The 23,450-nt window shown below is 36.5% G+C and overlaps 1 protein-coding gene across 1 annotated transcript in view; it reads left to right on the top strand.

The window, feature by feature from the left end:
- The window catches only part of MALRD1 (MAM and LDL receptor class A domain containing 1), a gene marked incomplete at its 5' end in the record, with an annotated part of 676,620 nt that overhangs the window by 444,269 nt on the left and 208,901 nt on the right, over window positions 1-23,450 (top strand). The window contains one exon of the mRNA XM_080679375.1: window positions 19,484-19,612. Within this exon, the coding sequence (XP_080535501.1) occupies window positions 19,484-19,612 (129 nt within the window). The remainder of the gene's footprint in view (window positions 1-19,483; window positions 19,613-23,450) is intronic.

The raw sequence follows: 23,450 nt of genomic DNA, 5'->3' as shown, positions 1-23,450 counted from the left end.
CCACTGAACACCTTCATCAGACATCCCCCCTACCCCTTTATCAGACATTTACCCCCTGGGGCCTGCCTGGGGACTGTCACTGGGCTTGCTGGGGACTGGATCTGGGCTGGAGCAGGGTCTGCCACTGACTGAGAACCTTCAGTCATCATGAAGGTGGCCGCGAGCATCAGGTAGTGTCACCAGAGACAGACCAGCACTCACCACCTTTGCCGCGTCCCGTCCGCTCTAATCCTCCTGTTCTTCTACATGCATCTGTGAAAGTCTCCTCCTCTCTCTCGCCCTGCGCTCACTGCTCACTCCGACCTCCACACAGCAGTGACGTCAGGACTCCGCGTAACGTCACTGGTTGCTAGATGCCAGTCGGGGCAGCCCTAGAGACCAGTTTACGGTAAATTAATTTTCATTCTGAGACAGAGCCTGGGGGCCTTATTTTCAGGGAATGCCTTATATTTCACTCAGAAGGAAACCTGTAAGTAGGTCTTATTTTCGGAGGATGTTTTATTTTCGGGGAAACACGGGTAGCCTACAAGCTATCACTAAACAATTTCTCAGCCTGAGAGTATACAAATTATCACTTTAATATTTATTGTCAATTAAGAATGAGTATAAATATGTAACTTTCCACTGGCAACTCTTCACTCAGTGGTATTTACTGTTTCTCCACATGCTCTCCATCACGGTTGCTTATTGCTTATTTTAACCGGTATGCTTATTATCGGTCATTCACATTTCTCCTCTTCAGGCTAGCCTATATTTCTTTCCAAAAATTTCTGAACAGCTATTTGTTTTTTTATATTGATTTGGACATGCTCTTTCTTTGCTAATCATATAAATGCTATTTTATAAGATACATTGTAAAATGACTTTCTTGCTTTTCATTTTCTTTTTATGTTTTATATTTTTATAACTGAACTTTTATATTGATTAGAGAGAGAAAGAGAGGAAAGGAGAGAGAGAGAAACAGTCAGAGAGATACATTGATTTGTTGTTCCACTTATTTATGCATTCATTGGTTGACTCTTGTATGTGCCCTGACTGGGATGGAACTCACAACTTTGACCCACCAGGATGACACCACCAGGACTCTTTTTATATTTTTATAGAACACGTTTTATGTAATTTATTTAATATAATTGAAGTTTTACTCTATAGTTTTATCTTTATCACTAGGCTTAAGAAACACTCTGAGATGAAATGTTCTTCATAGTTTTTACCATCTTTACATTTTAGCACTAATATTTAAATATCCTTGAGCCATACATATTTATTCACCAGATTTTGTCTAATTAATAATGCTTTATACTTTTGGTTGATCCTTCTTCCCAAGTCCTCTACCAAAATAATTCATGTTTTGTGAATTTTTTTTTCTTTCCATGTTGGCATATTTTACTATTGTAATTATTTTCTATTTTATTTTGTTGTCCACTGCACTGAGAGAACACCCTGGATTCATTTTAGTTGTTTATCTTTAGTAGTTAAATAGGATTCTCTTAATTGTCCCACTCTGATGGAAACTAAATGTGAAATCCAATGATTACCCTGATTATCAAGGACTCATAGGGATTCATTTGGCAGGGGGATGCTTTCATTTTCTTTATTGCTTTAAATATAAACTTAGTCCAAAGTATTAAAAGGCTCTTTTTATCTGTACTAAAGCTAAATGTGTTGGTTGAGCTAATAAAAAAGAAATTAAATATTAAGAAATTAATAATTTTATTATTTACTACTTTTTTTACATGTTAATATGTTTCTAAACCATCTTTAATGTTAGTTATTTTATGCCTAGGTATAATTTTATGAGTTTAGTGATTGATTGAAATTTATTTCAATAGTTAAGTATTGTAAGCACAGTGAAATGAAGCTGAGTGGAATACAGCCATCTTTGGGCTTTGGATGCAATTGCCCAATAAGCTGTGGCATGTTGACCAGAAACCATGAGAACATATGCCTTTATAAGGCCTAAGGAGGCCTTGAATGCGAGGTAAACCAACGATGGGTAGCCTCAGTGTTTAAATGACCTGAAAAACTTCGGTACTCTAGTTGCCTGGGATCCAAGAATGCCCATTTCTAGAAATCAATCCACTCCCTGCCTGATTTTATACCCTTTTCTCCCATTGGTTCTGACACTAATGTTACCCACCACCCATTATGACAAAGGTATTTAGTTGAAGAGGCAAAAATTGTTTTTCTTCATTCTGGTCCTCCTTCAGTCTCTTCTTCCCTCACTTTCTCCCTCTCTCTCTCTCTCATTTTTTTTTTAATCTTGTTAAAAAAAATGTTCACTTTCTATTGTGAAATGAATCAATGATTGCAGTTCTCAATCCTGGCTGCACATTAACATCTCTGGGGGAGATTAAAATAATATCTCTGCCCAAGCCCCATTTTAGACCATTTAAATCATTATCTCTGGGTGTGGGGTAAAGGCAACCACATTTTTTAAAGCTTCAAATAATTCTAATTTTCCCTTTATTATTTGAGCCCTTATTATACATATAAAATTGTATTTTAAATGTATATTGCTAGCATAATATTAAAGTGATTCCCAATTTACTCTACACAAATTGTCATAAAGATGTGAAAAGTTGAAAAATGAGTAATTCTATATAATAAAAGGCTAATATGCAAATAGACTGAACTGTGGAATGACCAGTCGCTATGACACACACTGACCACCAGGGGGCAGATGCTCAACGCAGGGAGCTGCCCCCTGGTGGTCAGTGCGCTCCCACAGGGGGAGCACCACTCAGCCAGAAGCCTTGAGCCGGGCTCACAGCTGGCAAGCACAGTGGTTGTGGTGGGAGCCTCTCCCATCTCCGCTGCAGTGCTGAGGATGTCTGACTGCCAGCTTTGGCCCGCTCCTGGTGGGGAGCAGGCCTAAGCTGTCAATCAGACATCCTCCGAGGGCTCCTGGACTACAAGAGGGCGCAGGCTGGACTGAGGACCCCCTCCCAAGTGCACAAATTTCATGCACCGGGCCTCTAGTTTTAATATAAATATTCATTATTTTTATAAGTATTTTGTTACATGAATCAGACAATTTATATCAAAACTGCAGATTTAGTTCACTAGTTTTTATTAAAATGTCTGACATGTGTAATATTTGGTAAATGCAGTTCTCTGTAAATCAGCTGGTTAGAACAGACTTAGTTTTCATCATTATAAACTTAACTTTATTTTTAAAATTCAAATAAATGTGTAAATACACCTTCCATGACAGCTATCTCACTTCTAAATATAATAATTGCTGAATATAAATATCCCATATTCTTTATGTCTTTTTAAAAATATACAGGTTTAATCTCCTAGAAAATAATATTTGTCATTTTAGCAGCACTGTCCCACACACACTCTGCAAGTGAAGGCTAAGTATTTTAGCATTCAAGGCTTGCTATCAATAAAAGTGTTTCCAAATTTAAATTGAGAAAAAAGAAGTCAGGCTATACTGAAACACCTGCTTCTAGAACAGTGCCTAACACTCAGTAGATAATCAGTATATATATATATATATACATACACACACACACACACACACACACACACACACACACACACACACACACTAGAAGCCTGGTGCACAAAATTCGTGCACTGAGGGGGGGGTGTCCCAGTCCTCTCGCAGTCCAGGAGCCCTCAGGAAATGTCTGACCTATTGACTTAGGCCCACTCCCCATCCTCAGAGCTGCCACGGAGACAGGAGAAGCTCCCACCACAGCTGCTGGGCTCACCAGCCTTGAGCCCAGCTCAGGGCTTCTGGATAAGCAGTGCTCCCCCTGCAGGAGCACACTGACCACCAGGGGGCAGCTCTTGAATTGAGCAACTGCCCCCTGGTGGTCAGTGCAAGTCATAGCGACCAGTGATTCTGCAGCTCGGTCAATTTGCATATGAGCCTTTTATTATATAGGATGTACATATGCATGTACACATATACATATATTTTTTATTCTGATAAAATACACAGAACATAAAATTTACCATCTCAATCATTTTAAAGTATATAGTTTTGTAGCATTAAGTACATTTACATTGTTGGGCAACCTTCACCAACATCTGTCCAAGAACTCTTTTCACCTTGCAAAACTGAAACTCTCAATCCATTAAACTATATTCCCTGAACCCCTAAACCTTAGCAACTACCATTTTACTTGCTGTGTCTATGAATCTGATTATTCTAGATACCTCATATAAGTGGAATCATACAATATTTGTCCTTTTGTGACTAGCTTACTTCACTTAGCATGATATCCTCAAAGTTCATTCAAGTTGTAGCATATATAAGAATTCCCTTTTAAGCCTGTACGTATAGACCACATTTTGTTTATTCATTCATCTGCCAATGGACACTTGGGTGACTTCCACCTGTTGGCTATTGTAAGTAATACTGCTATGAACATTGGTGTACAAATATCTGTTGAGTCCATGTTATCAATTCTTTTTGGTATATGTGCTAAATTAGAATTGCTGGATCATATGATAATTCTATTTTTAAGTTCTTTAGAGCATTCCAACTTCTCATATCCACACCAAAGCTTTTCTGTGTTTTGTTGTTGTGTTTGTTTGGTTTTTGAGTTTTATTATTGTTGTTGTTTTATAGTAGCATCCTAATAGGGGTGAGGTGGCATCTCATTTGGTTTTGATTTGCATTTTCTCAGTTTGCATTAGTGATGATAAGCGTCTTTTCATGTGCTTATGAGCCATTTGTATATCTTCTCTGAAGAAATATATTTTGAAGTCCTTTGCACATTTTTAATTGGGTTGTTTGTGTGTTTTTGTGCTATTGAGTTTTAAGCCAATCTTTTTAAAATTAGTATAGAGATTAATATGAACAATGAATCCACCCTTTGTTTTGTCACTGAACAGCTACATCAGGAAATATAAATATATATCCTATCTGATAAAATAGTAATATGCAAATTGACCATCACTCCAACACAGAAGATGGCTGCCCCCATGTGGTCAAAGATGGCTGCCCCCATGTGAACACAAGATGGCCACCACAAGATGGCCAGCAGGGGAGGGCAGTTGGGAGGGACCAGACCTGCAGCAGAGGGTGGGTAGTTAGGGGTGACCAGGCCTGCAGGGGAGGGCAGTTAGGGGCAAACAGGCTGGCAGGGGAGTGGTTAGGGGGTGATCAGGCTGGCAGGCAGAAGCAGTTAGGGGCAATCAGGAAGGCAGGCAGGCGAGCAGTTGGGAGCCAGCAGTCCTGGATTGTGAGAGGGATGTCCGACTTCCCGTTTAGGCTCGATCCCAGTAGAATAGGATCGGGCCTAAACGGGCACTCGGACATCCCTCGAGGGGTCCCAGATTGGAGAGGGTGCAGGCTGGGCTGAGCAACACAAACCCCTGTGCACGAATTTTGTGCACCAGGCCTCTAGTGTAAATATAGATATGTAAATATTTCTAAATATACCTCATTTCTCTTGTAAGTTCAAATATAGTTGTGTAAAACTGTCCAAACTCAGCAATCTCCTCTTTGCTCACTATAAGCTCAGTAATAACATAATTTTCTTTGTTCTAAGGCAATGGTCGGCAAACTCATGAGTCAACAGAATGGCAAACTGCAGCTCGCGAGCTGCATGTGGCTCATGAGCTACAGTTTGCCGACCACTGTTCTAAGGAAATAGCTTTTTTTGGTTAATCTACCATAATTTTTTATACAACCTGTTGAACGTCAGTTTCTGCCATCATAGACATTCATCAATAGCAGTGATGTCATTATAGGGAATCAGTTTTCTGAGATGTTGAAATGAAAATTTAACATGTAGCTACTAATAGTACATCAGCTACTGTCATTTTTCTAATGATGTGTAACTCTCCCTATCTTTCATTATGAGCAATGCTAATTTGTATCAAACCTCCAAAGACAACTTTGATGAGAGTTTTAAAATATCAAATTTATTTACATTTGCACTTATATCTTTAGTTTTCTTAATTAAAAAAATAGGTTTGTTTTTAGTGATTAATTTGTTGGTAGTAAATAACATTGTGTGATAGTTTCATGTTATTTTTTCTTCAGTCTAATAAAGCTCTCTATCTAGATAAATCATTCTTTGAAAATAGTCATATATTAAAGACTAGAGGCCCGCTGCATGAAATTCATGCACTGGTGGGAGTGTCCCTCAGCCCAGCCTGCAACCTCACCAATCTGGGACCCCTTGGGGGATGTCTGACTGCCGGTTTAGGCCCAATCCTTGTGGAATCGGGCCTAAACGGCAGTTGGACATCACTCTCACAATCCGGGACTACTGGCTCCTAACCACTCACCTGCCTGCCTGGCTGATTGCCCCTAACTGCTCCCCTGCCAGCCCGATCACCCCGAACTGCCCTCCCCTGCCGGCCTGGTCCCCCCCAACTTCCCTCCCCTGCAGGCCTGGTCGCCCCCAACAGCCCACCGCTGCCAGCCTAATTGTCCCCCAACTGCCCTCCCCTGCTGGCCTGTTCACCCACAACTGCCTTCCCCTGCTGGCCTGATTGCCCACAACTACCCTTTCCTGCTGGTCATCTTGTGGTGGCCATCTTGTGATGACATGGGGGCGGCCATCTTGTGACCACATTAGGGTGGCCATCTTGTGACCAATGGGGTGGCCATCTTGTGACCACATATGGAAGGCCATCTTATGACCATATGGGGGTGGTCATCTTGTGTGATGGCATGACAGTCAATTTGCATATTACCTCTTTATTATATAGGATGTGAGACTTTAAATGAGGTACTGCCACAACTTGCCCATGCATATTTTTGAATGTTGAATAAATGGAAAGATGCGAAGCTCTTTTACTCCCTGGAAAGTAGGGAGTATGGTTGTGAAATGTAAAAGGAGAGCCAGGCTGATCATAGATGCATTCTCAGGCACATCGATCTTAGGAAGCTTCATATTTGAAAATGGTGAGCTAGAAATTGATTTCCTTAAAACTATATGCCTTTATCCTCCTTGCAGGATCTTTATATTCTCTTCAATGTACCCTTAACTCAGCCTGAAGATTGCTCATATATGTTTAGTTCATTCTTCCTTTTCCAACATGCATGCCAAGTCTGCCAAAAATCAAATTTCTAAACACATGAGATTCAGTTCTACATCATCCATTATGTTTCCATGGTGTATTATTCTATGTCTTTGCCATTCCACACCATTTTATTTATTATATTTTATCACTATATTTAGATAAGTTTTGTTATCTAAGTTATATAGTCTCTTGATTTTGATCTTCTTTCTCAGGAGTGTCTTGGTTCTTATTAGTCTTTTGTTATTGCCTATAAATTTGAGATTCAGGTGATGTATATTTCATGTCCACCACTTCTGATAGGCAGGCTTATTTCTCATTTACTTTAATGTAGCCGGTATAAATCTATAGATTTCAGTTTTGTGTGGGAGCCTTCAATAAATTTCATGCCCTGGATGGGGCCTGAGCCAATGAAGTTATCTGAATACTTCAACAGATATTTCTTGTTGGCTGAATTAATTTCATTTCTGGCTTTGAATTGTCTTAAATTTAAAATATATTTCAATATTTTATTACACATTGCAGATGCTTCCTCTCAAATGAGGTGATTTAATTCCCATCCTGCCAAAAATGGAAGTAATGCATGTTTCTTTTATCCATAATATTTAAAAATATAAAGTACATAATTAACAAGAGGTGTTTTATAATGTTTTACTAGAGGCCCGGTGCATGAAATTCGTGCGGAGGGGCATGTCCCTCAGCCCAGCCTGCACCCTCTCCAATCCAGGACCCCTTGGGGGATGTCCCACTGCCGGTTTAGGTCTAAACCAGCAGTCGGACATCCCTCTCACAATCCTGGACCGCTGGCTCCTAATCTCTCACCTGTGTGCTTGCCTGGTCACCCCTAATGCCCCCCCACCCCCGTTGGCCTGATACACCTCACTACCTCTGTGTGCCAGCTTGATTGCCCCTAATTGCCCCCCCCCCCCGCTGGCCTGGTCACTCCTAACTGCCCTCCCCTGCTGGCCTGGTTGCCCCCAACTGCCCCCCCCCCCCCACGAGCCTGGTTGTAGGTAGCCATCTTGTGAGGGTTAATTTGCATATTACCTTTTTATTATATAAGATAATATGTATTTTGGAAAATTATACCATCATTTTTTAAATGTTTAGCCACTTAAAATGTATATGTTCTCCCAAGATGTCAACCTTGCTTTCTTTATTCTTTAGGACATAGTGTATGATTAGGAGAGGTTCTTTTTAAAATAATTTTTAAAATGTATTAAGCAACTTAAATATTATGTTGAGTTTGGCTGTGAACCCAGTGACTTTCCAGATGTTTCCAATCTATAAATATGCCAAGACCTCCACTTTTAAATCTTTTATCTATTTTCAAATTTCCTTAAAAGTATAAAGCACACACTTTAGTTACATTCTTTCATAACCATTCTGATTGGAAAGCAATATATTAGAGGTTATATGGTGATAGGCTTTGGGATCATTACCTCAGTTTGAATTTTCACTTCACTATTTCTCAGCTGTGTGACCTGGGACAAGTTAGGTAACCACTCCATATCTCTTCTATACAAATTGAATTATTGTAAAAATCTTTTGATTTAATCCTTGCAAAGTGATTAAACAAGTATCAAGCCCATTATAAGTCAATAATTAATATTACCAATTAATGCTGACATTTTCTAACTATATTTACAAGTAAATTACAATATAAAGTAGTATTCATATTTTCTCAAAGCAGTGTTTTTTGGTAGAAAGAATGCTGGTCTGGGATAAATGCAGGAAGAACTAGGACTTTCAACTTCTATAAATCAAGGAGTTTATTAACTTTATGTATTTTATCTTAGCTAAGTCTTATAAGAACCCATTTTATAAATAAAGAAACTAAGACTCTGAGAGGGCAAGTAGTCAAGATTCAAGGGAAAAAACGGAAAAACTACCATTAACAGTGATACTGGACACTAATCGAGTCTGAGGCCACCTGTGACTACTTGACCCAAATTAAGCACAGACATGATTGACTCATATATGAGCATTTATTCAAATAATGCCGGCAGTATGGGAGAGCAGTAGGTCATCCGAAAATTCTGCTCTGCCCCCTTGCCAGCTGGCTGATTATATAAGGGTGAGGAAGAAAGCTATGTGCAGCTGTGAGTGCAGCAGGGAAAAGGAGAGGGGAGGGTCTGCAGTCTGATCTTCAGGAGCTCAAAGCCCAATAACAAGGTGGCTAACCTCCTATGATATTGCGAAAAGCTCATCCCAGTCCTGGGACCAGAGAATGGTCAGCATTCCTGAGGCAAACTCCCGAGGGGGTAAGGATCTAGGCATAACAACCAAATCAAAGCATGTCATATCCTTGGTCTGTTTTTAAAATGTATTTTCTTTTCTGAGTAATGAACCCATCCAGGCTCCGAGGTGTCTTGTCTTTTACAGCCCTGTTTCATCCTCCAGTTTCCCAGGGTCTGTAAGAAAACCTCCTATCTATAGTTACAAGGTGAATAATCATTAAACAACTGTGGTTCTATTCTTATTACTATGTGCTGTACCCCTATCAATAGAACATGTACTAAGTGTTAAGTCTGTACTCGTAACTTAGCATACATTATCTCACTTAATGTTTACACAACTGTTATTTACATGGGAACTTTACCATCTCCACTTGTCAGGTCAGGAATCAGAGCCTAAAAACGATTAATTAATTTAACCAAAACACACAAAATGTTACCGATTTTACTCAAAAATATTTTAAGATTTTGTAAAAAAATATTTTAAATTTTCTTTGTTGGACCTAAGCTATTTGCTAACAAATATAAAGTACATCTAAATATTTATCCTTGGTCCCAGTTTCAATAATAACCTCCAGTCCACAGTAAACCTATTAAATTCTGAAGATTTGAATGAAATGCTATATAGAAAATACAGTGCAGATTAATTTTTTATATATCTCACAAAATAGAGAGGTCATTGGAAAAGGTCAATGATAATATTCTATTGTGGTTAGATGTGTGTTTATTTTATGCAAGAAATCATAACTTGATCATTGTTTGACCCTGAAATTTGCACGTAAGTTTAAAACTATGTAACAGTGTCCTGTTGTGACCTTACTACATAAATAGTAGACAAGTTGGACTAATTAAAAAGTCTGAATCAGATTGTTCAGCATGTCAAAAGCTCTTCATCTTCATTAACGCCCATTAATGGGATCACCATCAGAGAGGTTCCAGAGCCTTATATTTTAAGGAAGGCTATACATTTCCTTGAACATGGGTGGGATTGTTCTCCTTTATTACACATATCATTGGTTATTATTGCAGCCCTTCTACCTCTAGAGCGGGGCCAACTTAGATCAATAATAAATGTAGTTAATAGCTTATATCCTTTTAGTGCATGTACCTACATTTTCAAACTTACTAGTAAATAAATCAAGGTCAGTTTTGGTTAAAGATTCTGGGATAGATCAGAGAATTGAAGAAACAATTGTGCAAGCCAGCCTTGGGAAGCATAAGCTCCAAGGACCTAAGCAACAGGGGCTCACGGAAATTTGTTCCAGTGAAGTGGCCATTAGACACCTATGCCCCCAATCCTGTCATTTGTGTGTGTCTTGGTACAACATTCAGTCTCAACAGGAATAATCCTGGTAGGCCTTTCTTTAATCAGTTGTCTATCCTGTGATAAAGCAGCCATGTTAGTACCACCATGAGATTCTTGGTAATGAGCATTAGAGGGTCCTATGCTGTCTCCCTCCTGCTACACTCCTTCCCATTTGGCAAGGCGTCTGTCCCTGAGCCTAAGTTCTTTACCTAATTATTTTTTATAAATTTTGTACACAAAAAATGTAATGGTTTAGTTTTTTTCCAGTTATTCCCGCACCTTATTTCTACGGGATCAATGCTAATAAACTCTTCGGCTTTATGTAACTCTTGATTTCTCCTTTCTAGTGCAAATATACATGCTGGAGTGGGGATATCTATAGTGTGAGACAGTCTGCAAGAGTAATTTTTAACTCTTTAAAGTCCAAAAATGTTAACAGAATTTATTTCTTACATGTTACCTCATAAGACAAATGTGGTTTTGGAAGTTTTGGATAGCTGAAAATTATAATCGTAGGTTACTTGTTAACAGCATTTTTGTACTTGCATTTATATTTTTAAAAAATTCAGTGAATTAATGAAGAAAGTGTTTTCAGATAATATCTAATATTTTATAGAATTTTAGAGGGAAAAGACCTAACAATCCAGTGTTTAAATGATTTTATTTCAAGTTATTTTGGGGTTTTACAAATATAGAAATAAGGCATATTAACTATCAATTTAGTGATTAACCTATCATTCCATAGTGGTTGTAAGATAAATAGAAATAAGGAAACATAATTGCTGACTTGATTGGTAAGATATAAAAATTGTAGTTTTCAATGTGGTCAAAATGAATAAACTATTTATTACATGTTATGTAATTCGTGCATCACTGGGGTCCCTCGGCCTGGCCTGTGGGGATTGGGCCAAAACCAGCTCTCCAACATTCCCCGAGGGGTCCCGGATAGTGAGAGGGGACAGGCCAGGCCGAGGGACCCCACCAGTGCATGATCAGGGCTGGGGAGGGACTGCAGGAGGGCTCCAGGGCATGTCCCGCCCATCTCGCCCAGTCCAGATCTTCCAGACCCCAGCAGCAAGCTAACCTATCAGTTGGAGCATCTGCTCCCTGGTAGTCAGTACACGTCATAGCGACTGGTTGAATAATCGAACAGTTGGACACTTAGCATATTAGGCTTTTATTATATAGGATATTTTGAACTGATATTTTGAAGCAAATGCTTCAGTATAAATTTTATGCAAAAGTTCCTGAACAGCCCTCGCCAGTATGGCTCAGTTGGTTGGAGGATCATCCCACACACCAAAAGGTGGCAGGTTCGATCCCTGGTCAGGGCACATACCCAGGTTGTAGGTTCCATCCCTGGTCCCTGGGGGTGGGCACGGGAGGCAACTGATTGATGTTTCTCTCTTACATCAATGTTTCTCATGTTTCTCTCTCTGTCTTTATCCCTTCCTATCTCTACTATCAATGGAAAATATATACTTGGGTGAGGATTAAAAAAAAAAAAAGTTACCTGAGCAAAGGAAAAGACAATAGTATTCTGAAACAAATGTAATTAAATACGTAATTAAATCTGCTTCCTTTGTCATTCCCTGTTAGATGTCTATGACATTGGTGCTTTAATGTACAACTCTCCTTTTATAACACACTCCACTGGAGTGAAGATAAATTTTGAGCAAAGTGTGTAATTCTTCTTAATATAGCAATTAAAAATTTTTACTTTGATCTAAACACATGACATATTCCATCCATCATGGGTCTTTTTTAAGTCCAAGCTTGAATCTAGCATGTAAACAAATATTTTTAATGATTGGGCCACTTTTAATGATGATTATAATTTTCCTAAGTAATTTCTTTTCTTTCCTTACAATTTTATGTAGCATACCAAATTCATCTTCCTCAAATTGATCTTCCTTTATTATCTTAACTGGAGGCTCATGGGGAGTGGGCCTAAGCTGTCAGTTGGACCTCTTTAGCGCTGCCACAGAGACGGGAGAGGCTCCACCACATCACTGTGCTCACCAGCCATGAGCCCAGCTTCTGGCTGAGCAGTGCTCCCCCTGTGGGAGCTCACTGACCACCGGGGGGCAGCTCCTGCACTGAGTGTCTACCCCCTAGTGGTCAGTGCGCATCACAGCAACTGGGTGTTCTGCCATTCGGTCTATTTGCCTATTACCCTTTTATTATATATGATATTCTATGTTGCCTTGTCCCATTTCTCTTCAGATTGTCTTTACTTTCTGCCTCATGTCATCACACACCATTGAGCCTCCTTGTCCATGTAGCACCCAATAAATTACATCATTAGCTGTGTTTATATGGACTATCAAACTCACAGAATATATTACATCTCAGAAATTATATTAGGCAGTGATAATAATTATCACACAGCCCATTTATCCTCTGAACAGTTTTCAGTAGTTGACAGTTCTTTTATAATTATTTTTAACTGCAAGATTTTGTAGGGATGATTTAACCCAATGCATTTTAAATTTGCTAAATGCACTTCTCAGTTCTTAGTACTCTTAGCATGCTTTTAATTCATTTTAAGTTTAAATTGCCTACTATTCTGATTGCAATGGTAAAGTCCAGTTTACCAGTTTTAAACACAGGTCAGCAAATATTACTTTATCACCTGAAAGGAGTCTGGGCTCTGTGCTATGTTTTAGGGGTATAGCAATAAATATAAAACAGTTACTTCCTTTAAGGATTCTTCTGTATTTTTTTTCAGAATAAGCATGATTATTTTGTCCACTGTATAGTCAATAAATGCAACAGAAAATGTATCATGGTGCTGTATTTTAATACATCTGTTATAATTGAGATTATCAAGGGCACTGAGTTTTGTTGTTGATTTATTTTATTATTTCCTCTGCCTTCTTCCTTGGCCTTCTAAAATTGTGTGTGTTTTGCTTTTGTTTTGTTTTATATAAACCTATAAACCAATTACTGGTATATATGTATATATATATGTATATATATATATATATATATATATATATATATATATATATATAGCCTAGGGTTGAGCAATCTGTTGTCCTTAAAATATGTGAAATTTGAGCATGTCTTGTAAATAGCCAGCCATCTCCACCACATGGAATGGGAAGTATGAAGGCATAAAAATATGAATGAAGGCAAAATTGGTGAAAAAAAATGTGCATCTGTGGACCATATATAGATGGGTACTGTGAAGTTTATTGTGAGGCAAGAAGTAGGGAAAGATAAAGTAGGAGGCAAAAAGAAAAGACAGTGTATGCATCTTTGGTCATGTTTTGTGTGTCGAATTTGTTACTGAGAAATCCAATGGAAGATGTATAAGTGTATAAACTCAGTAAAAGTTACAGATTGGGATGTAGCTATTGGGTCATCAGCCCCCCAGTTGGTAGATACAACCATGACAGTAAATATGATGCCCGAGGAAGAGCAAAGGAAAATGAGTCAGGGTCACAATTTGCTCCACAGGCATTTAAATGTCCATATTGGACCTGGAGCCCAGAGAAGAGATGGAAGGTTAAGAGGCAGCAGAACAGCAGGAATATGATGCCAAATACCTAAGGGCCTTAAGGGTTACAAAAGGGAAGACACTTTTGGCATATCAGAAGCAGCAGAATGGAAATGGTTGCTATGTCTTTTTTAAATGGTAGTTAGACACTACCATTTAAAAGTTAAGTAATTGAGCAAGTTATCTTCTGGTGGAAAATTGGGAATTGAAAAGAGCTGAGGAGTTGATGAGGACTTCTGAAACATTAAACTATTAATAACGTTTCTTCATGCACAGAAGTGTGTGCTCTTTGTCAGTTAAATCAGTTGAGTTTTGTTGTTGGTGTTGTTTTATTTTCTTATTATTTCCTCTGCCTTCTTCCTGGGCCTTCTAAAATTGTGTGTGTTTTGTTTTTGTTTTATATAAATCTTTAAACCAATTACTGATATATATGTCTTAGGGTTGAGCAATCTGTTGCCCTTAAAATATGTGAAAAATCACAAAGAAAACTAAATACTTAAACTATGTCCAGATATAAAAATTTAAAGATAAAAATCTGGGTTTCATTCATTAAAAGAGAGGTTTGTACATATAATTTTCTTTCAGACAAATATAGACACAGTTTGTAGTCACCTTTTTTGTCTAAAAACATGAAAAGTTGATCTTTATGATATTTTCCACTTAGCAGGCACCTTGCCTCTGCATCACAAGCAGAATCAGATTTTTTATATTTCCCAAAACTCTTGCTGTACACTGACATGGTCCAGTACCTCCAGTAACACTTCAGATAATGTGACACACACTGAGTTCTGCGGTCACTGAGATCACTGAGGTTACAGTTTCAGATGTGTTGCTATCAATTGTCTGATATGTGCACTGACCTTAAAACTTAGCAATTTTTCTAACATAAGACAGATTTAAGTGTTCATGGTGAATGGAAAATATGAAACACTGTTATTTTCTAAACATTTGAAAATACTTGTTGTGTGATATTGAGTCTTCTGCAGTATTGAGATTTCCTTTTATGTGCAAACTTGCCCCTGATGTTTCTAGAACAAGAGAGTACTCAAGCGAAATAAGTTCATCTGTGAAGGAAGATTTGAAGTGCATAATCTTTTCCAAAATATCTATTCTTGAGCCTATTTCCCTTTCAGTATCCAAAATGTTTCTCTTCCTTCAAATAAATCTGAATCTTCCATATATTCAGTGTAGTCAAATTTTCTTCATAAGGAAGCTAAGAAGAATGGAAGAAAATTCATATAGGAACTGCTTCCTCTCAGTTGATGGTCTGGCCTATTTTATTAATTGGCTGAATGACTGAGATGATAGGCACTTTAAAGACCATCAACTGAATAAATGTATTAAATATTTATTAACATAACTATAAACTTGAGCTACTTTTTATTGTCCTCTGACAGCCAGCCATAAATATCTTCAATTATAGCACAACATATACCCTCTTAATAATAAGTTTTCATCAGCAGATTATAAATTATTTGAAGGTAAGAACTATCATAATATCCACCAGGGTGTCTGACAATTGCTTACTATATGTTTCTAGGATGAATAATTAAAGATTCTAAATAGATGACATCACTAGATGTAAGCATATAGTCTTTTGTATGAAAAACTATTGATCAATGTTTTCATTTAGAGATCAATATTATATGACTTACCTAAGGTTACAGCTTTTAAAGAATGGAATTCAGGAGCTGGCTTGCGTGGCTCAGTTGGTTGGACCATGCACTGAAAGTTTATTGTGTTTGATTCCTAAGGGCACATGTCTAGGCTCTGGGTTCAATCCCCTGTTGGGGCATGTATAAGAGGCAATAGATGAATGTTTATCATATATTGATCTCTCTCTCTCTCTCAAATCAGTAAAACATATTCTCAAGTGAGGATTAAAAAAAAAGAATGGGAGTTCAAAATCATTATATTGGTCCACATCTTTTATTTGGACAGCCCATTTGCAATCAGTATTTACTGTCCATTATTACCAGCTTTAACTAGAGAAAAACTTTATTACTTAGAGTGCTAAAAGCTCTGAGACATACCTATAATAAAAAAACTATCCAGGGATAATTTATCAAATTAAAATAGACAAATTACAAAGAAATTTTATACATTATCAAGTAAAAAGAAACCCTGGTTTTGGAAAAGTTTCCTCTTCTAACCACTACAAATACATCTTAATGTTTCTCTTGCTCTGAGTACACTCAGATGCTTACATATATTTACTTTTATATGAACACAAAATAAAGAGAGATTTTTTAAAACAAAGATCTGCTATTGGAAAAAAAAATCAAGTATCATAAAATTTACATTAAATAAAGAGCATTACTTGGAGAAAATTGTTTTCTGGGGCTTTCTTGTGGTTATTTTTAGAATTCATAAGATATTGACAGATTTTAAATATTAAATTTATATTGAAAGTTAGGCTATAGAAGAATTGACAAAATCATATAAGATATTATTTCCACTCACTGAAAACATAAAAATATGTCTAAAGCACTTATTAATACTCTAAACTGAAATTTAAAGAAGAAAAAATATACTAGACCCAGAACCAAAGGAGGAGAATCAAAATATAGATCACAGGTGGAAGCTAACTTCCCAGTGGCCTAAGTGATGTGGGGACTGAATTTTCTAATCCTGTATGAGAGGAGGAGATCTAGACATGACTCTTTTCATACAGCTTAGTCTTTTTAGGTCAGGCTCAAAGAATGTGGTTGTTTTTTTCAGGGGCTTGTGCAAAAGTGAAGGAAATACAAACAAATAAGATAGGAGCTATCAGCACAAAAACAAAACCTTAACTTGTGTCACACCACATATAGGATAGTATGTCATGTGAGAATAAGAATTCCAAAGCAGAAAATATTGATCATTTTCCATAATTGAAAAATGGCATGACTCTTCAAGTTATCATAGCATAGAAAAAAAATGGCATCTCAGTAGCAAGGGGCAACCTGGTACCCAGATCTTGGTTTCTAAGGGCATTCTCCAGTGAAGGAAACCAGTGCTCCAAATGGCTGATGACTGACTCTAGAACTGGGTCAGGAAATATATGTTAACCCTGAGCAACTTACAGTGCTAGAAAATCAGGTAGTGTCCAAAAGAAATGACTACATTGATGAGGTATGTCAAAGGGACACGAGAACTAACTTAAAGAGCTTCCCCTGGCCAAAACTGGAATAATGGGAGCAATAAAATAAAGTAGCATGAATCCTGTGTATAAAACTACTTAAATTCAAATAGAAATTTATAGTCAAGGACATCTTTACTGTAAATTCTGTTTCAAAGCAGAATAAAGTCAGCTTTCAATTGATGTCACATTCAGGATGGTGACAGTTTGTTCAAATGCATATGAATTAACTATATATATATATATATATATATATATATATATATATATATATACCTATCTCATGCTTTCATTGGATTAAATGTTCATTTCTTATGGCTACATAATTTTTCAGGCCTTTTCTTTTTTCTTTCTAGGATTCTTCAGCCTATCTTGCTTTAGTTTTAGGTCTTTATGTCTCTGTCAATCGTTTATGTTTTATTTTTTGGCTAAAGTAAATAATTTAGTTTTTTTCATATGCCATATTCTACCAGCCAGGTTATCTTCATCTCTCTATAATGAGCACCGAGTTCTTTCCATCACTGCATCATTAACTATAGAATACTTGGGATTATCTTTTATTTCTTATATTTGACAACTTTATCAAATGTATAGAGTTTATCATATTGACTGGATGAAGAAATTGAAACTGGCTGAACAGGCATAAACATTATCACTCAAATAATCTAATTTTTCTATTTACCATGATGTTTTTGCTAACCACAATCTGATTGACTATATTCTTGTCTTTAGGGTATACTTTTCTTAGAATTGTAGGCTTTCTAATATTTTTTTTTAGTATAATTCACATACAATAGGGATTCTAGCAGTTGCTTGGTTTACTGAAATTCAAAGCACTGACTTGATTTCTCTTCATGTCTTTGTTATTCTATACTGTTAGGGAAATAATCCATATTTAGAGATGTAGCTTATTTTAGTCAAATTTTTAAAAAACTAAAAATCCTATAATTCAGATTATGGGTTAAGACATTTCCTCTGTGGAGTAGAAATAATCTCCAGTGCATATACTTGCATACTAAATAATGTCTACATGTTGCTCTGGATAAGTGTAAATTTTCTCTAGTGTTTATTAAAATTATTTGGGAAAGATTCTAAATCAGCCAACAAACCTGACTGTAAATTCTTCATCTTAGTGATGCCCCTAGTTGAAATATTTGCTATTGTCTTAGATGCTTTTTCTTCAATCTTCATATTTGGACTACATGTTACTGTTAAAGTATTTCTGCAAATTCAGGTTTTAGCTGTTGTGTGGGGGGGATGATTCAAAGGATATGAAAATGCACTTTTATCAAATCTATGGAGTTTTACCATTTTCCTTTATGGAAATACTGCCTAACCTTGAGTAACTTACCTTACCTCAGGCACACCAGCCTGAACTTATAGTCTCTGTATCAAAAGAATTGCTGAGCTTTATTTAATTTGTTGAATTTGATAAAAATAGTTTTATATCTTTAATGTGTATGACTTTGAAGCTGTGAAGAATTATTATTAGACTTTATATCAGTTTAAGGGATATTCAATTATGTGACTTGCTTTGAAAATCCTGTCAATTCACTTTTCTTAGTTCCCTTTAGATGAAACCATTATACCGTCAATTATTATAACTAGCACTTATGAAGCACAAAGTATGTAGTAGGTGCCATGTTAAATCCAAGAGAATACAGCAAAATCTCCTCCTGCTAAGGGGCTTGGAGTCTGAAGGGCAAACAGGCATGTAAACTGCTCTTTTATGAGGTGCTGACTATTTAACAAAGGAATAAAAGGGGTCTTCAGTGGCATAAAACGGGGTGTTCAACCAGGAAGTGGGATGATAAAGAGAAAGGCAAGACAAGGGTAGAGAGAGGAGTTGTTTCCTTGAGTCTTGAGGTTGAAGAGACCAGCAGAAGCACAGGAGAGAATGGTCAGTGTAGGTAAAGGAAACAGCATATGAACACATGGGAAAATAAAGAACAAATGACATATTTGTGAAACCTTCTGTTGCAGGTGCTTATGAGAAGAGTTGAAAAAAATGAGAATTAAAAAATAAGTTGGTACCAAAAAACAAAAGATTTGTAATTCCTTGATTAGAAGTTTGGGTTTATATAATAGCTAATGGTCAGCCTTTGACTAATTAAAGGATATTTTGAAATTACCATCTATATAACTTGCTGAACAATGGAGATAGGACTGAGAGAGGGGAAGTTGTATAGATATCTACCTTGGACAACTATTAAAATCACTAACTTATTTAATAGTTTGAAATCTATAAAATGATTAAAATGAGTAATCAAATGTAATGAAACCATCACAAAATAACACCTTTGTTTTTTCCCCAGTGGGAGAGACTTCTGAAATTTGCCCAGAAGCCACTGACTTTTTGTGCCACAACAAGAAGTGTATTGCATCCCACCTTGTCTGTGACTATAAACCGGACTGCTCTGATAGGTCTGATGAAGCTCACTGTGGTAAGTATATTTGTCTGTTCTAATGCTGCCAGCTCAGCACAGATTTTCACTTTATTAGTAGAGAAACATATTGGCATAGCTGAGAAGAAATGTTCTTTTCATGCACTATAGTAGATTTAGAATAGCCAAAACATTTTTTCAACTTCTCTATGAAAATATCCAGATGGCAGTCCTCTCTCATTCTTTTTACTCCTATATTAAAAACTGCAATAAATCTATAACAAATTATGTTAGAAAACTTTCCCATCACGCCACTGTATAGAACTGTGAGTGTAGCCAACACCACCAGCCATCTCCAAAAAGTTTTTATCTTGAAAAAGTATATCTCAGTACCCAATAAATAGTAAATCTCCATTCTCCCCACACCGCAGTTCCCAGCAACCATCATTATACTTTTTGTTCTTATGCATTTGAGAACTCTAGGTACCTCATATAAGTGGAATCATACATAATTTTTAAATTTTTTTAGTGAATGGTTCATTTCACATAGCATAATGTCCTCAACATTCATCCCATATTTTAGTTTTAAACCAAAGTATAAAAGGAAGTGAAAGTAATTGGCATTGTTTAAACTATACTATGAATATTATACATTATATTCTTAATTTAAAATAATTATATATTTCATTTAATATGTGTATTTTGAAATGAAATTTATAATACATTAAATAATACTTCTTACTGTTATTTCTAACTTCTTTTAAGTGCATCAGACCAGGTATGAAACTTGCAACCTGGGTATGTGTCCTGACCAGGAATTGAACCTGCCATCTCTTGATATATGGGACAACATTCCAACCAATTGAGCCACACTGGCCAGGGACAAAAATACATTTTTTATACTTACTGTAAGAAATTGATTTCATTGGAATTCTAAAACACTTGTAAAATCACCATTTTCCCCACAAGACATAACAAATAGAACATTTCATAACCACCAGTAAAACATTAAAAACTAAGCCAAATTTATAAAGGTTCGAAAGGAAAAAATAATTGAAATATGATGGCATAGATACATATATTCAGTGGAGAAAGGAAGACTGTCACAGGCACATAGAAAAGTTACTGTAGGTAGTAAAATTATCTTCCTCTCATGTAAAGATGATGTATATTAAAATATTTATATAAAAGTATATTCTTTCATTTATTCCTATTCTTAATATGGGCTAGGAACAACTTTCTGAACATTAGATATATAAAAATGAACAAGACATTGTTTTAGACTTCAAAAACTTACTTTGTACTGCGTGTGTGAGGGACTCTGAAGAAAATTGTATTTAAATCTAATGGGTTTTTTCTCTCCTTTTAAAGAAGTTATTAGTAAATGAGATGTTTCCTGGTTAATTGTAAAGTGTAACAAGTTCTATCAAGAATAAGGTTATCACAGCTTATTCAGAGAGTACAAATGAAGAATAGCGCGCACGTGTGTGTGTGTGTGTGTGTGTGTGTGTGTGTGTGTGTGTGTGTGTGTACACCTATATGTGCAATATAGAAACAGGCTTACAAAATGCTAGGGAGAGTTATGGGTTATTCGGGTTTTCAAATGTGAATGCTGCCCATGTTCTTCTGGCTTCGCTCATTTTTCCTCTCAGACTGCCTGATATGCTTTCCCCCTCACAGTTATTGGTGTGAAAACACACACAGGCAGTTTTGATTTTCTGAAACTGAAGTCAATTACTTATATCTGTTAGTGTTACCCACAACTTTGATGGACAACTGCAAGAAATAGTTGAATTTATTAATATATAAGTAATATATTGACAAATTAAAAAGCCACTTTTCTTAGTCTCTTGATACACTTTTTTTCATATCCACAAACAAAACTACACAGCATACGAAAATACACAAGTGACTTAGTTCTGCAAATTGACTTCATTAATATTTTATATTGATGGTCTTTTAGATATATTCTCCAATGTAAATCATCAGGGCTACGTTCCTGAAGTCAGATAATCTATGTGCATAATGAAATAAATTGCACATTTTAAAAATGACCTTTGGAGAAATATAAGAAACAGTTGACCAAATTTTGGGTTACTAAACTGGAGTCCTCATTTTGACTTTGACCCTCACTTGTTGAGCAATTATTTAAATTCTCAATGACTCACTTTTCTCATCTGTTTAGTAGATATACTGTAATAACATCCATCCTATTGAGTGCTTTGAGAATTAAATGAAATAATGTAAAGAATGTCTCTGTTCAGTATGCTAGAATTGATAATGTTAGCTTTTTCCATATCATCATTTTTACATTCTCTGGAAATTTGTCAGTCATGTCTTATATACATGGCCTTTATACTTATCAGAAAATAAATGCAGTTACTCCTCATAAAATGTGTCATAAAATAAAATTTTCTTTTGCATCTTTACCTCCTGTTGCAAAATCTATGGTTACTAATAAGTGAGATCGATTCTTAAGAAACAATAACAACAACCCACAACAGTTAAATCAGAAAATGTGCTCTCTTCTTTCATGGAAGGAAATTATCACCTAAAACGTATCAAGTGCACCTTGTGTTCTCAGCTGGGGATATCCAGCGTGCTGGCGGTCCCGTTCTCTCCTGCCTCTTACAGAGACAAACATCCTCTTTCCCAGTCTACCCAGATTCTTAAATATCCTTCTCAATGCAGCAAAGATGCCATTTCACAATGAGGATAAACAATTTAATATTCATGTATTATGCATTATGGTATGGCAAAATAAGGTGGATATGTGGATGTAAGGAATTAAAAATAATTATGGTGCTATCCCTTAAACATATGTTAATTGATCAATATTTACACTGACCATACAACCATATTATTCCACTGGGAAAATGCCAATTGTTTAAAGGAATGTTAGTAATGCTTTGAATCCTTCAAGGGGTCATGATAAAGATCACACACAATTTAGAAAACGTTTTTATAAAGCAATAGCTATTTTGAAAATACAGATGATACATAGACCTCATCAAGAAACATTGCAAAGTCTTCATATTATTCATCATTCAATAATTATGTATGGGAACACTTTGATATACATGATGTAGTTCACTAAAAATTACTGATCGAATAGAAATGTTTATAGTAATATAATAGTAAACAAGTAAGATGACAATATAAAATAAAGATATAATGAATTTCCAAATTAGTGGTAACAACTATAATGCCATAAACCCTCACATGCCCCAAGAACTGGCATGGTCTTCAAAGGGAGAGATGGATAGACATTGGACATTCAAGAAGGATGGAATGGAGAAGAGGAGATAAAGATACTTGTAACAGAAATCCCAACCTTACGCAGTTTAGATGGACAGTAATCCCTGCTAGTTGCTTTTCTTTTCTTTTTGTTGCTTAAAAACAGAACTCCAGTTTTATCTGGGGCAGCATTGTGACCAGCTGCAAATACCATCATCTCCAATCTTCCTTATAGCCACCAGAGGCCAATGAATACACATGGGAATTTTGGAAAGGTGTCTCTTTCAGAAAGAAAAAGCGCTTTCCTCTTTTTGTCTCCCTCAATGCTTGAATGTTTGTGACCCATGGAAGTACAGCAGTTGTCTTGCAACCATGCATGAGCGTGAGGATGACAAGGTGACAGCACTGAAAGGTGGGAAATTTGTGCTTCACACCGCACCCACTGCACGGCTGCACCACAATGCCAACCTTAAACTGACAACTTCCCAACGTACTGTTAATTGAAATAAATTAATTCCTGTCTGTTTGAGTTGCAATTATTTGGTATTCAGTAAAGCCAGCTCCTCCCCATCAAGTTCTGCAGTCCTGCGTATCTCATTTTTGCAATGATATCCTGAGAAAGGACAAATAGATTTTCTTCCTTTTGACTTCTTTTTTAATG

This window comes from Plecotus auritus (assembly GCF_963455305.1).
Source record: "Plecotus auritus genome assembly, chromosome: 1".
NCBI lineage: Eukaryota > Metazoa > Chordata > Mammalia > Chiroptera > Vespertilionidae > Plecotus > Plecotus auritus.
The sequence above is the reverse complement of the archived record's forward strand: the minus strand, read 5'-3'. Positions and strand labels throughout refer to the sequence as shown.